Source organism: Dermochelys coriacea, chromosome 4, assembly GCF_009764565.3.
Source record: "Dermochelys coriacea isolate rDerCor1 chromosome 4, rDerCor1.pri.v4, whole genome shotgun sequence".
Lineage (NCBI taxonomy): Eukaryota > Metazoa > Chordata > Testudines > Dermochelyidae > Dermochelys > Dermochelys coriacea.
The window spans coordinates 144,562,535-144,577,529 of record NC_050071.1 but is presented as its reverse complement, the minus strand read 5'-3'; the positions used below and the strand labels follow the sequence as shown (position 1 = coordinate 144,577,529).

Here is a 14,995-nt window from a genome sequence, read left to right as displayed (position 1 = left end):
GGTGCGTGCCCTCCATCTGGGCACTTCCTGAAACATCCACACCACCACCTGATGCTGCCTCAATGCACACGGCTGGTGTGTGCCCACCTGCCTCCACCGGATGAAATCAGAGTGGCTGGCTGTGTGTCATGGATCCTATACTGTTAACGGCGATTCTCCGGCAGCTCAGGTGCCTCTGAAAGCTGGAGGAGCCCAGTCCTACTCCAGCTGCTGCCATCTGGTTCCAGGCAGCCTTGGCAAGCAGAGAAGTCAGAGCTGCGCGGCCACAGGTTGTCACAAGGGCCTTGCCCGTAAGGGCAGAGCCCCCCACACAGATGAACCCCATCCTCAGACTGGCCGCCTGTAACAAGTAGGATACACCCAACTCTTAAAGAACCGGCTCTCTGCCAGCCAGACCCATTGACAAAAGCTGTGCATGAATCAAAATGTTTTGTGATTTTAAAAAAAATCAAACCCATACCCCCCCCCCGGTCCCTGGCCTCTCTCTGCCTGCTTGGGGTCACATCTCCAAGTTTCCCCAAAACCAGGCAGGGCAGAAACAGACTTTGCACGTGAATTTAAGCTTTCCTCTAAACCCATCACTTGACTCCAGGAGCTGGGGCTCTGAGAGACACACCAAATACCACGAGACTCGCGATGCAATCCGTGATGTACCAGATCACAGCACATCTGAGCAAGGACACGCAGGTCCCAAATCGCTAACCCCCCTCCCCCCAAACACTCCCACACACTGTCCGCAACCCACGCGGCTGGGAGAGCGAGTAACACGATCAGGCATTTGTGTCTCGTTTTGCTCCCTCATGACGGGTGAAGAAAGGCTGGAAGGTTTCTTCAACCAGCCCCTTTTCCCTGCTGGTTTTTCACACCAGGTCCGCTACGGCGAGCCAGTGAATGACAAGCGCACGTAAGCCAGGCTGTTCTTGGCGTGACCGCCCCACACTGGAGGGAGGGAAGGGGGCTACCGCACTGCTCGGCTGACGCTCCTCAATCCCAACCCGCAGCCCCCCTGCTATTCCAGCCCCAGGCTCCCCCCACACCACTCTGCAGCCACCGCCCCCCCGTCCCCGGACCCCAGAATCAGAGCTATTCTGGGGCTGCCCCCCACAGACCCACCCTTGCCCTCCCAAGAGGAATCCCCACTTTCTGGACTCCTTCGTCGTATATCTAAAAATAAGGCACCGTCATGACCCCAGGGGTCCCCAAGGAGGCCTCCTGCACCCGCGGCTTCCCCACACCCCGTTTCATCGAGGCCCTGGCTTGGGCCCTTGTGCTCTGAGAACATTACACGCCCAGCCCGTCGGCCCCACCCTGTCTCTGGAGCCAACCCCTAGAGACTCCCCCAGGGCGGGGGCAGCAGAGCACAGGTGGGGGGACCCCCGAGGCCAGTGAGGGCCCTGATCACCACAGGGTGAGGAGTGCGAAGGTGCATGGCCCCCTTAGCCCTGACACGGAGCCACCGAGAACCAGCCCCTGGTTTGTGGGATGCCGTGGGGCTCAGTGCCCTAAGGACGGGGGGGGAGCGGGGACCTGCTGTGATCCAGCCGTGCTCAGTAGTGACAGAAACCAGCCCACAGGGCCCCTGCGTGCATTGTGCCGGGGGGGGACCTTGGGGGCAGAACACACCATGCAGCCGGGGGAGGGCACCGGGGGGAGAGCTGGCAGTGCTGGGCCTGCTCTGTGGACACCCTGGGCTCCATGCTGCCCAGACCCCCCTGGGTGTGCGTGTGTGTGGGTGTGTGTGTGACAGCTCCCTGCACCGGGATGGAGGGGGTCTCTCAGGGGCACAGCCTGCCCCTAGGCAGTCCCCTCTGCCCTGTGCCAGGGGTATTTCCAGGGCCGCCCCCTGTACTGAGCAGTCGGGTTATACTGACTGCCCAGTGCCCGCCTCCGGCTCCTTCCCTGCGGGGGGGGCGTAGAGCACTTTACAGGCAGCAATGAGTTAATTCACACAGCCCTTCCCCCGTCCCCCCAGCCAGGCACATAGTTCCCCTTGTACAGACAGGGACACTGAGGCAAGGTGAGGGGGCATGACTCACCTGATGCCCCACGACAAATCAGTGGCAGAACTGGGAACAGAACCCAGGAGTCCGGTCCCTCCCCAAAACACACGCACAGAGCTACACAACCGGATGTGTGTGTATACACACACCCGGCCCCCCCGTGGCAAGACCCAGGCTCACCTCAGCCTCCGCCCCGGCCACCAACCCCCCACTCCTGTGATGCCAGGGCTCGCCTGCCCATCCAGGGGTCACCAGACTGCAACCCGCCTCCCCGCATCCACCCAGGGGGATGGGCAGCCTGTGTCCGTCGGTCTGGGCCTGTTGGTCAGTCCCAGGCCAAGGGCCATGCGGGGTGAGGGACCCCCAAGCCATCACCCCCATGGCTGCCGTCCTCTCCGCCCCCAGCCCCATCTCCTCCTGCTCCACTGCACTCCCCATGGAGACAGAGACAGGCGCTGGGTGGGCTAAGGAGCCAGGATAGCCCTGGGCCAGGGAGGGGCACAGTCACGCTGTGGGCACCTTCCCCACAGTGTCCCCAGAGCCCTCAACCAGGGAGCCCCCTCAGGGGGCAGGGGGAGCCGCTCCCCAAGTCTAGGCAGTTCTCGCCCCCCCGCTGCAGAGCTGCTGCCTCCAGGAACTGGGCAGAGCCCTCCCAAACTCAGCTCACCCATGACCACCAAGCAGCCTTTCCAGGCAGGGCCAGCAGGCAACCCCACCGTCTCCTGCAGCTCCCGGAGGACACTGGGCTCCTGGAGGGGCATGACGCCACCTAGCCCCCTGCCCGTCTCTCTCAGCACGTCTACATGGCCAGGGCCAGGTCCCTCCGCGAGCCCCTTGGACGCCCACGTGTCTCCAGCCTCCGGGCTGCTGTATGTCTCTTGTGAACAGCACCATCATCGAATCCTAAAAGATCAGGGTTGGAAGGGACCTCAGGAGGTATCTAGTCCAACCCCTTGCTCAAAACAGGACCAACCCCAACTAAATCATCCCAGCCAGGGCTTTGCCAAGCCTGACCTTAAAAACTGCTAAGGAAGGAGATTCCACCATCTCCCTAGGGAACCCATTCCAGTGCTTCAGCACCCTCCGAATGAAAAAGTTTTTCCTACTATCCAACTTAAACCTCCCCCACTGCAACTTGAGACCATTGCTCCTCGTTCTGTCATCTGCTACCACTGAGAACAGTCTAGATCCATCCTCTTTGGAACCCCCTTTCAGGTAGTTGAAAGCAGCTATCAAATCCCCCCTCATTCTTCTCTTCTGCAGACTAAACGAGCCCAGGTCCCTCAATCTCTCCTCATAAGTCATGTGTTCCAGCCCCCTAATCATTTTTGTTGCCCTCTCCTGGACGCTTTCCAATTTTTCCACATCCTTCTTGTAGTGTGGGGCCCAAAATTAGACACAGTACTCCAGATGAGGCTTCACCAATGTCGAATAGAGGGGAACAATCACGTCCCTCGATCTGCTGGCAATGTGCCTACTTATACAGCCCAAAATGCCGTTAGCCTTCTTGGCAACAAGGGCCCACTGCTGACTCATATCCAGCTTCTCGTCCACTGTAACCCCCAGGTCCTTTTCTGCTGCCGAGCCATTCGGTCTCTAGTCTGTAGCGGTGCATGGGATTCTTCTGTCCTAAGTGCAGGACTCTGCACTTGTCCTTGTTGAACCTCATCAGATTTCTTTTGGCCCAATCCTCTAATTTGTCTAGGGCCCCCTGTATCCTATCACTACCTTCCAGCGTATCTACCTCTCCTCCCAGTTTAGTGTCATCTGCAAACTTGCTGAGGGTGCAATCCACGCCATCCTCCAGATCATTAATGAAGATATTGAACAAAACTGGCCATTCATCCAGCCCAGACTTCTTTAAGGGTGAGGGGCTCCCTGGAGCCCTGTCTGCTGCCACAGGGCTCAGCCAAAAGTCCCCTCTATGCCCCCCGTTCCCACCAGCAGACTGGCCCCAAGACCCTTGCAGGCGTGTCGGCAGAGGCTCAGCCGAGGGCCAGGTGCCCATCTGTAACCCTTGTCCCCTGGCCGGGAACGCCAGAGCTGGGGGAGGGCCAGGATGTCTCCAGGCTAGAACTCAAGGGGATGTGGCGAGACGAGCCCCTGAGCAGCAAAGTGGCCAAGCGGGCGGGTGGATCCATGAACAGAGCCGCTCCCTCCCTCCCTCCCAAGCTGCGGCCGAGAGGAAAACCCGCTGGAGCTGAAAGGCCCGATCCTGCTCCCATTCAAACCAACAGCAAAACTCCTCTGGAGTTCATCAGCACCCGTTCGGCCCTCATGCCCATCAGCCCACTTCCATTGACTGGAAGGGACCTACGCCATCATAAGAACATGAGAGCGGCCAGACTGGGTCAGACCAAAGGTCCAGCTAGCCCAGTATCCTGTCTACTGACAGTGGCCAGTGCCAGGTGCCCCAGAGGGAATGAACAGCCGTCATTCTCTGGCTCACCTTCCAATAGCCAGAGCTGGGCCAAGCGCTCCCCGCCCCCGGCTCACTGTCCCTGGCCATGCAGAGGGCAGCCGGCCCCCCGCCCACTTACCCATCCTCCGCAGCAGATTCTTGACCGGCTGTTGGCCAACTATCATCCCGCTTTGCCCAAAGTTAGGCCTGTGGGTCATGTGAGAGCCCCCTGATGACACAGGGTGAAGCGCAAGAGCTCCCAAGCGAGTGCTTCATGGCAGGAAACGTGCTCCTGGCAAACAGCCATGTGAGCGTCTCCTGCATGCGTGCTCCAGGAAGGGGGAAGAGGGCAGCCACGAGGAGATGGCTGTGGATGGGGACTCGGGAGATCTGCGTTCAATTCCCTGCTCCACCACAGAGTCCTTGTAACGTGGGCCAGTCACTCTGTGCCTCAGTTTCCCCTTGGTACGATGGGGAGACTGGCCCTGCCCTAGCTCTCAGGGTTGCGTGAGGATGAAGCCAGGAAACAGTGATGATACTATGGAGATGGGGCAGACAGTACCCTAGCTAGAGCACCGCAGGGCTCAAACATCCAGCGAGCGGGAACACAAGAGCCAGTTCACACAAACTGTCCCAGGAAAAGCCATTCCAGTACTTGCTCAGTACCGATGGCAAACCCCCGCCAGCCAAACCCTGCTCTGAAAGCCCGCCAGCCTTCGACGCGTGAGGCCCCCCGGGAAAGTCTTCCACCTCAACGCCCCCTGGACCAGCTCCAACAGCAGGATGCAGACGGGGCAGCCAGCCCTGGGGGTGCTCAAAGCGAGGCTGGGGGCACCCTGGGTGTTCACTTCAGACTCTTCTGGCCAGCATCCTGATTAGCCCAATATGGGGTCCCTCGAAACCCCTGGCTTGTCGGAGCACTGCTGGGTCTCTTGGTTTATAAGCTGGGTGGGGGAGGGGGTGTATGGTTAAAAAGATCCCGTTGGGAAGAAGAAAATAAATGAAGGATGCACTGGGTTGGCAGAAGCGGGCGAGCTCACTCGCCAGTCGGCTGTGGAAGCCGATTCGCCTGATGGCTAAGGAGAGCTGGCGAACGCGCCGAGGCCCCTGGGGCCGACCCAGACTCAGGCTCAAGGCCGTTTGCACGAGGGATTGAAAAGCACCAGCGTTGCCCTGGGGACCTGCGGCTCCCTGCAGGAGTGAAAGAGGCTGGGGGGGGAGCAGAGCGAGCGAAGAGGAAAGCGCGACAGGCCCCATGACTCTGTCCTCCGGCCCCGCGCCGGCACCGTGTGCGGCAAGCCTGGGCGCTCCAGAGTCGGACTTAGCCGCCCGCCATGCTGGGGCCTGACGCACGGTAACCGAACCGCGCTGGTGCTGCCCCCGTCGCTGGACGGCTGCCTCCCCTTTGCTTTTGGGTTCCTTGTCCAATCTCTGCTGGGAAGCCAGCGAGCCCAGCTCTTCCCGGCCAGGGGCTGATGAGAACAGAGCTGACAGCTGGCTCGCTTCCCCCCCCACCCCCCACCGCAGGTAAAAAGCTTGTTTAGCTGCAGTGTTTCTCCTGAATAAAGCGCAGGGAACACAGGTGGGCTGCTCCCCACCCCCACCCCCAGCCACGCAGCCCCCTCTGCTGAGCGCCGGGCTCCCATCCGCTCGCCGCGATTCCCTTCCTCCCCCTGCTTCTCTCCGTCCTTTTCGCGTTGGTAAGTTTCCGGCACAGTGATCACACTGCTGCTGCTGTTTGGTTTGGGGGGGATTTTAATCCAACCTCGCCTTTCGTTTTTCACCTGAAATAAGGCAGCCGGGACTAGAGGGGCCGGGATTGGGGGGCCCCAGCACTGACCCTGCACACGCTCTCACCCACGGGTGACACAATCCCTGGAGCTGCCTCGTTAGCTCCATAGGGCTCCATGTACATCGTGCCTCGCAGGAGTCAGTCTGCCGGATCAGGGCCTTCCCTGCCCCCGCTGCCCACACGTGAGCAGGCAGCCAGGCGAGCGTCGGTGCTAATCCATCCAGGGCCCTGTCCGAAAGCTGGCCCGAGCAGCTGGGTGGGACCGATTTGGCCGAGGGCTGCACGCAGCTGCCAGGGCCACGGGAGCCGGAGCGCGCTGGGGCCGAGCGCAGAAAGGTTGCCTGAGCCAGACCCTTCCGCGGGGCCCGGGAGTGCACATTGGGTGAAGGCACAGCAGAGACCCCATCCCACGCCAGACAACGAACGAGAGAGAGAGTGCTCGATCACCCCGCCAGGCTCCGAGCTGCCCCGAGCCACCTCGCTGCCCCGCTCCCCACGCTAACCAAGGGGAGCCTGCAATTAAACCAGGAGCTAAACTGCCCCGATGGGGCTTTGCTCAGGCAGAGGCATCTGGAGAGACCCAAACACCCACACACACGCTAGCAAGGCAGAGGAGCCCTCCATGGCGAAGGCCGGGCGACAACTTCCCTCCCGAGTGGGTGCAGGAGGCAGGAAAGGGAGGGATTACAACGACGCCCACCCCGCCCAGCGTGCCGCGGTGCCGTGTATGGCCCAGTGACGGCTCGGGACGATCACCCCGCGTTCTAGAGCCTATTCGGTGACCTGCTGGCCCATGCCCCCTGCCCTCCCCTCTATCTGGCTCCCCCCGGGAGGTGTCCTGGCGCTCTGTCCAGTCTGACGTGAAGTGGCACGATCCCCTGGCAGAGGCATCCCTGCCGCCAGCTCCTGGGAGTTGCCACCCAGGCCCGCGACCTTTCCCTGCCCATTGGGGAGACCACACACCCGCCTTTAATTCCACGCCACTTCCTCACAGCCGGGGAGGAGAGAAATAAACAAACAGGCAAACTCTGGGAGACCGAGGCAGCTGTCACGCGGTTAATGGCTGCTTCTCTTCTCAGGGCTGCGGAGACCCCGGTGCGCTGAGTGCCAGGCCCGGCTGCCATTAATTATTAAAGGAAATCAGAGCATTTCCTAGCAAACAGGACCAGCGAATGTCTGTTACAGGAAAGCACCAGCTTCCACTCCCGGATCCTCCAGGAACAAGGGGTACGAGGCAATTACACTGCCGAGATTCTTCCTTCGTTAATTCCAGAGAGGGGCGGGGGAGAGAGGGGCCAGAGCCCAGCCAGTGCAAATCAGCAGAAGTTGATGGAGTCACTGATTTACACCAGCTGGGCCCTGGCCTTTCGGATCTGCAAATGGCCACACTGGGTCACCACTGATTTTATTCTCCTGCTGGGAGCCCGCGGGAGGGAATGATCCTGCATCGGCTGGAGTGTGTGTGGGGGGGGAAATGGGATCTAACGGGTCATTGCAGGTGGCAACTCAAGGGATTTTACTTTTAATAACCAGCCCCCGAGCAGAGCAGCCCCGGGAGCAACTCCCATAAAGAGCCTGGCAATGCGCCTGAGCAATCCCAAACTGCAGCACCCTGCTGGCTGCCTGATGGCAGAGAGCGAGCGTGTGCTTGCAGCCCACGTTCACGCCTGGGTCTTCCACTGTGCCACGCCTGTGTGGCAGGCGCTGGCTGGATCTGGTCAGGACAGACATTGGGAGACACGAGGGTGGGAATGGGGGACCACAGGGAAAGCCGGCGGCCTCCAGGCCATTTCCCGGGTCAGTGGGCCCCCAGCTGCCCTGGCTCTCATGTGGCGGGCTGGGATAGGCATTGCCCAGCCAGAGGTACATACGCTCCCAGGCTGCTGCCTGACTAGTTCCTTGGCTGGCCTGGGTCTGCCCCCTGGAAATCAGGCCCGGTTTCTCCCCGGTGCTGGGGCTCTCCTCGCTTTCAGCATGCACAGCGTTCAACTGCCGCGCCGGGGGCCAGGCCGGGTTAACCAGCTCAGCGAGAGCGTTAAACAGGGACCCTGGCAATGGCAAGCCAGGCCTCGTTCAGCGCTCAAGGGGTTAATTCAACCCACAGCATCCCAGACTTGTGCCGGGGGGCGTTTTGCTCCTGCACCCAGGGCTTGAGCGGGAAGCCTTTGCCCCCTCTCCAGAGGGCCGATCCTGGGTCCCAGCACACAAGGAAGACAGGATCAGGCCCCTGGTGTACAGCTCAGAATAGAGGCAGCTGCGGGGCTAGACCCCAGCTCTACGAGCTGCTCCCTGCCACACAGGGACATAACACTTCCCACAGGGCCAGATCCTCGCCGGCTGTAAATCAGTAGAGGGCCTAAATCTGCTTGAATACGGGAGCGATGTTGTTCTTTTCCACTGCAACAAATTCAGGTGTCTCACCCTCCCATGCACAGCCCGGCAATGCTCTGCCCCTCCCTCCCGTCTCCTCTCATGGCACGCTCCCTGCCCGGGGTGCCAGCCTCCGCTTTGCCCACTTCCCCATCCCGCAGTGCCCCGCTACACCGGCTCCACTCCCTGCACAGCTCTGTGACATCCCTGCCCTCCTCATCCCAGTGCCCTGCTTCTCCAAGGTCACCTGCCCAAGAGTCCCAGCTAGAGAACACGCCCCTGGGAATTGATCCAGACCAGCTCCACTGAAGTCAAGAGAACCCTGCTGATTTACGCTCGCAGAGGGTTTGGCCCAGCGCATTTCATCTCTCCCCGCAACCCTCCATGCATCGCTTATTGTCTTGCACTCGGATCCCAGTGGTGCATTTGGAAAGGCCAAGCGTGATCCTCCAAACCATAAGGATTAATTAGCGCCTCTACCCAAACCCTGGACTGAAAATCCCGCTCTGGGGAATCATGGTTTTGCCCTGGTAAAATTTCTCTTCAGTCATGGAGAGAGAATCACCCTGCCCTTGGAGTTGGGGGGGGGAAGGGGGAGGGTGGATAAGCAACTTGGGAAAGGATGTTGAAAGATTTAAAAGGAAAAAAAATCCCCATCAGGTGCAATTAGCCAGGAGCTCAAATTGTTCCTGCCTTTGATCAATTCCCTCAGCTGACATTGATGAAAGGGAGATCTGGGCCAGGGTGCCTGGGGATCAGGATAAGGCAGCGAAGTTAAGGACAGCCTCATGCTCCCCGGAAGGGGTTCGGTGCCTTTCTAACAGCGCCAGTTTGAAGAACTCCTGCGTGTTTCTGCACCCATTGTCCCACCCCCTGCCCCCAAGCAGAGCCCGCCAGCATTATTAGCCAGGGGCATTAATTTGCACAGCAGAGTTAATCGCTGGAACAAAAGCCAACACACATTCTGTACTGCAGGAAACCTGTCTAAGTGCAAACCTTCTCCCCCCTCTGACCTCAGAATTCAACCTGACCTCTCCAGGATAGCGGGAAGGTTCGGTTACAAGGCCAGGCTGGAAATCTTTTTTTAAGCATAATTTTTGTTGGGTTAGGCAATATGGGAGCCCCAAAAAGCGGGGAGGAATCTTGGAATTTGTCAGTTTCCCTGTGAACATCTGTCTGGTTCTGCCTGTTATTACAACCAGTGTGAGGGGGAAAATAAATCTCCCCTTTCATCCTACGCCTTTCTGCCCTGCGTTATGTATTTATTTTTCAATCTGAGTTTCGTCCCTGCCCTCCCTGGCAGGGGGCTGGGAGGGTTAATTGCTCAGTGTTTGCAAAGCACTGTAGGAGTGCTAACGGGGCAGAACCCAGCCTCGGACACACACAGGCCCCTCTCTGCTGATCGGAGCTGGGCGTGCGGCTCCAAGGGCAGAATTTAGCTACGCGCGGCCGCTGTGTCTGACGTTGCAGGTGGTTATTCCCTCAGCCATCAAGGCTGCCTGGCCTAAAAGATGCTTCTGTGGACTGGCCTCACCAAGCCCAGGAGTGGAAGAAGGGGTTGCTGATCCCTACACTAGCAATAGCACTGAGGAAAGGCAGGGCACGGTGCAGGTACAGAAACCTAGCCCAGGTCAGCTGTGAAAGCCCAGCTCCACCCTCCTCTGTGCCCCGCACATAGCCCTCATGGCTGGGTTCGAAGGATTTTCTGCTCTTCCCTGGTGTCGGGCACAATCTGGGGGCGTGCTTCAGAGAGATGGGGCAGAATTCCTGCTAATCTACCCTGCTTTGTCTGGTGCCATCTGGTCCACAGAAAGTACCTCAGTGTAACCTTTGGAATAGATAGATAGATAGATAGATTCAGGGGATTTATGGGGATAGATAGATAGATAAATAGATTAGATCTTTTGTATGGTTACGATCACAGGGTTTTAAAATAAGCCTTTACAATTTCTCCAGGGATCGCCACACAAACACCACCCCAAAATACATTTAATAGATAACATCCTGCTCAGCCTGCTTGCTTCTGATGCTTAAAACTAGCCTAGACTCAGAATTAGGAAACAGAGAAACCGGAACAGCCTGCTTGGGGATAGACCAGACAGGAACTAAGAGGTCTTTACCGTCTCCTCCACAATTCTACCCTGGATATTTCAGTTTTGTTTGACAGTTTGAGGTGAGTTTCCAAGTCCAGAACAGCAAGAGGGAAATGATACATTACACCCAAGGAGCTGCTGTGCCACACACTGCAGGGAAGGAGGCTACATTAAGATCAGGGCTTAGATCAAGGTTTGGCCAAGTTCACTGCCTCTTGTTTCATAGAGAAGATTAGGAAAATACCCAGCTAGGGAATTTTGCCTAAAGTCAAGTGCTCCAGCACCTTTCCTTCTTCTGTGAAAATCCAGCTGGACAGTGAGTTGGAAAGACAACAGAGATGCTAAATCATATCTATCTATACACACACGCTTTACATATTATCTAATGCACATTATTTTCATAATCTCAATTTCCCCCTTGCGTAACTGAACTAAAATAAATGCTCAAGGAGAGCAGAAATCAAAGCTTTGGGAACATTCAAGATCAATAAAAAAAACAATTTAAATCAAAGGAAGCAAAAATCTATGTCCTCCAAGCACAGAGACATGGGATTCACATATTCCTATTTAGCAATGTACAGAAACAATCTATTGGGGATGAAGTCAGGTCCACTGTAGACAGACGTAGCCATCCTACACAACAAAGAGAGGTGTCTATTTGTGCATTAGAAACCTGAAAAGTAACGCCTGCCACGCTTCTAAATTTCTGCATTGAAATCCATGAGCCTGGTATGGAACATCAGTAAAGTAACCAATTAAAAAACCAAAGCAAATCAAACCCCACACATCTACCAGCACTGAGAACTTTCCCTGCCACTTAGAGTCATGGATCTGAAGTTTCAAATCTCTGGGTGTTAGGCAAGGGAGGAGAGGGGTGGAAAGGAACAATTTCTCCTGCATCTTGGAGATCCCCAGCTGTCTTTGCAACACAGGCTTGCCGTTTCAGCCAGAAGTGTTAATTTCAAAACACTTTCCAGCGGCCTGGGGAAAGGAAACGCAACACCGATTTTTTTAAGTAATGTCAACTGAGCTCCCTCGTCCCTTCCAATCTAAATCGGTTCGACTCTGCGGAAAGATACATCTGAAAGCATTTATATTTCTGCAAGTTCTGACGGTTTGTACAGCTCTAAGAACAACCCCCAAAAGTGCGTCTCTCTCTCTCTGGTCTCCTTGGTATCAGAACAGGTCTAAATGGTTTATCATCACTAGGCCCGATGGTAATTTTAACCCTCTCAAACCTGAGGGGGAGGGAAGAGGAAAGGACAACACGTACTAAGAACAAAAAACCCTGGGGTCTGAAATTCCTTCCTTAATTCTCCTTCCAGGAAGCCTCAGTTTACTTCTTTGGCAGTTTCCTCACCAACCAGCTCAAACAGTAGAGGCCAATTAGAATAAAATTAACAACTTTCCTACATAAACACGCTCCCCCTCGAGCATAAAGCTGTGGGTCAGGTGTGTACTGGTCTGGCAGGTACCATGCCCCCAACTAGCAGCAAGCACTCAGCAGGATGGGCTTTGGGGGCTCGGGCTCTGGGAGGGTGTGTTCGCTTGCACAGAGCAGTGGCACGACAGATTGCTCTGCTGTGAAGTGTCAGGGCTGGGGCCGGCTGGTCCCTTACCTCTGGGCTGCGGTGTTGGCATCCAGGATCCCAGTGCTTTGCATCCAGGACCTTACGGATGTCAGTCCACTGGTCAAGGGTTCTTCTTTCATGGTCAGCCCTCCTCTGGGGAGACCCTCCTGGATGGAGAACATCAAAACCGCCTTTGAAAGGGGAAGGGGAGGGGGATCAGCTCGCCCCTCAGCACCCTCAGGCCACCTCCCGGGGGGAGACAGGAATCGAGGCTCCACTGAAGCAATGGACACCAAAAGTTTGTTTGGCCAAACTTCTAGAAAATGCTATTAAAAAAGGGGGGGGGTCCAAATCCCCAAAGCTCCAGGCAGCCCCCAGCTCTGCAGCCGAACCCAGATCCCAGCTCAGAGCAACACAGGGCTCTGGATCCGGCGCAGGGTCAGGCCAGTGTCCTCCTGGCCACCTCCCGCCCAGCAGCAGCCCAGACGACCCCCAGGTGCCAGGGGCGACTGTCCCAGCAGCCAGGGAAGCCGCATCTGGGCTTGTTTGTTTCCAAGTGCGGCGAAGGGGTGGTGCTCGGGGGAGGTCCAGGGAAGTTGGAGAGAGGAGCCGGAGCCAAGTGGAAATCAGCAGCGGCGAGGGGCAGGGTTTGCGCGGGGAGGGGAAGCAGAGCAGGGCAGGAAATCCCAGCGGCGGAGCCGGGGAGGAGGGGGAGGGATGGGGCCGGCGGAGGGATGCGGGGAGCCGGGATGCGGGCGCGGAGCGGGGCCGGGGCGCGGGTTACCATCCAGGCGGGGGCAGCGGGCAGCAGCAGCAGCCGTGGGCGCTCCCGGGGGAGCCGCGGGGCCGCAGCGCCCGGCCGGCCGCCTCCCCTCCGCCTCCCGCCGCTGCGGCTCCTCCGCCCCTCGCCGGGCAGCAGCACCATGAGCAGCACCAGCCGCCCCGCCGCCGCCGCCGCCGGCCCGGCCCCCGGGGAGCCGCCGCTCTGCGCCCGCGGGCGGCCCCGTCCCCTGCCGGCCTGGCCGACCCGGGCCATGCCGCCGCCTCCTCCCCGGGGAGGGCGGGCGGCGGGGCCGGGGGGAGGCGGGGGCCGGAGCCGGGCAGGCTGACATCATTCCGGGGAGGAGCGGCCCCTCCCCGAGCCGGCGGCGGCGGGGGGCGAGGGGCAGCGCCGGGGCAGGGAGCCGCTCCTGAAGCCGCCCGGTGAGCGGGACCCCCAAGGCGGCCCCCCAAAATCCACCGGGTTACAGGGCCCCCCAAGGCGGCCCCCCAAAATCCACCGGGTTACAGGGCCCCCCCAAGGCGGCCCCCCACAATCCACCGGGTTACAGGGCCCCCCAAAATCCACCGGGTTACAGGGCCCCCCAAAGCAGTCCCCCAAAATCCACCGGGTTACAGGGCCCCCCCAAGGCGGTCCCCCAAAATCCACCGGGCTAAAGGGCCCCCCCAAAGCGGTCCCTCAAAATCCACCGGGCTAAAGGGACCCCCAAAGCGGTCCCCCACATCCACCGGGTTACAGGGCCCCCCAAGGCGGCCCCCCAAAATCCACCGGGTTACAGGGCCCCCCAAGGCGGCCCCCCAAAATCCACCGGGTTACAGGGCCCCCCAAGGCGGTCCCTCAAAATCCACCGGGCTAAAGGGACCCCCAAAGCGGTCCCCCACATCCACCGGGTTACAGGGTCCCCCAAAATCCACCGGGTTACAGGGCCCCCCAAGGCAGCCCCCCAAAATCCACCGGGTTACAGGGCCCCCCAAAATCCACCGGGTTACAGGGCCCCCCAAGGCAGCCCCCCAAAATCCACCAGGTTACAGGGCCCCCCCAAAGCGGTCCCCCACATCCACCGGGTTAAAAGGACCCCCAAAGCAGTCCCCCAAAATCCACCGGGTTACAGGGCCCCCCCAAGGCGGTCCCCCAAAATCCACCGGGCTAAAGGGACCCCCAAAGCGGTCCCCCAAAATCCACCGGGCTAAAGGGCCCCCCCAAAGCGGTCCCTCAAAATCCACCGGGCTAAAGGGACCCCCAAAGCGGTCCCCCACATCCACCGGGTTACAGGGCCCCCCAAGGCGGCCCCCCAAAATCCACCGGGCTAAAGGGACCCCCAAAGCGGTCCCCCAAAATCCACCGGGCTACAGGGCCCCCCCAAAGCGGTCCCCCAAAATCCACCGGGCTAAAGGGACCCCCAAAGCGGTCCCCCACATCCACCGGGTTACAGGGCCCCCCAAGGCGGCCCCCCAAAATCCACCGGGTTACAGGGCCCCCCAAGGCGGCCCCCCAAAATCCACCGGGTTAAAAGGACCCCCAAAGCAGTCCCCCAAAATCCACCGGGTTACAGGGCCCCCCCAAGGCGGTCCCCCAAAATCCACCGGGCTAAAGGGACCCCCAAAGCGGTCCCCCACATCCACCGGGTTACAGGGTCCCCCAAGGCGGCCCCCCAAAATCCACCGAGTTACAGGGCCCCCCAAGGCGGCCCCCCAAAATCCACCGGGTTAAAGCGCCTCCCAAAGCGGCCCCCCAAAATCCACCGGGTTAAAGCGCCCCCAAAGCGGCCCCCCAAAATCCACCGGGTTAAAGCGCCCCCCAAGGCGGTCCCCCACATCCACCGGGTTAAAGGGACCCCCAAAGCAGTCCCCCAAAATCCACCGGGTTACAGGGCCCCCCCAAGGCGGTCCCCCACATCCACCGGGTTAAAGGGACCCCCAAAGCGGTCCCCCACATCCACCGGGTTAAAGGGACCCCCAAGGCGGCCCCCCAAAATCCACCGGGTTAC

The 14,995-nt window shown here is 59.3% G+C and overlaps 1 protein-coding gene across 4 annotated transcripts in view; it reads right to left on the bottom strand.

Annotated features, from left to right (window-relative positions):
- The window catches only part of EBF4 (EBF family member 4), a 90,969-nt gene extending 77,684 nt beyond the window's left edge, over window positions 1-13,285 (bottom strand). For 3 of the 4 annotated variants that reach the window (XM_043512884.1, XM_038400305.2, XM_043512885.1), the window contains exons 1-2: window positions 13,012-13,285; window positions 12,276-12,394 (exon numbers count right to left, since the gene is read on the bottom strand). In XM_043512884.1, coding sequence (XP_043368819.1) covers window positions 12,276-12,394; window positions 13,012-13,263 — 371 coding nt within the window. In that variant the 5' untranslated portion in view covers window positions 13,264-13,285. Of the gene's footprint in view, window positions 1-12,275; window positions 12,778-13,011 lie in introns of those variants that run through there. The other variant, XM_038400304.2, reaches the window with a different exon arrangement.
- Window positions 13,286-14,995: the final 1,710 nt, after the last annotated feature.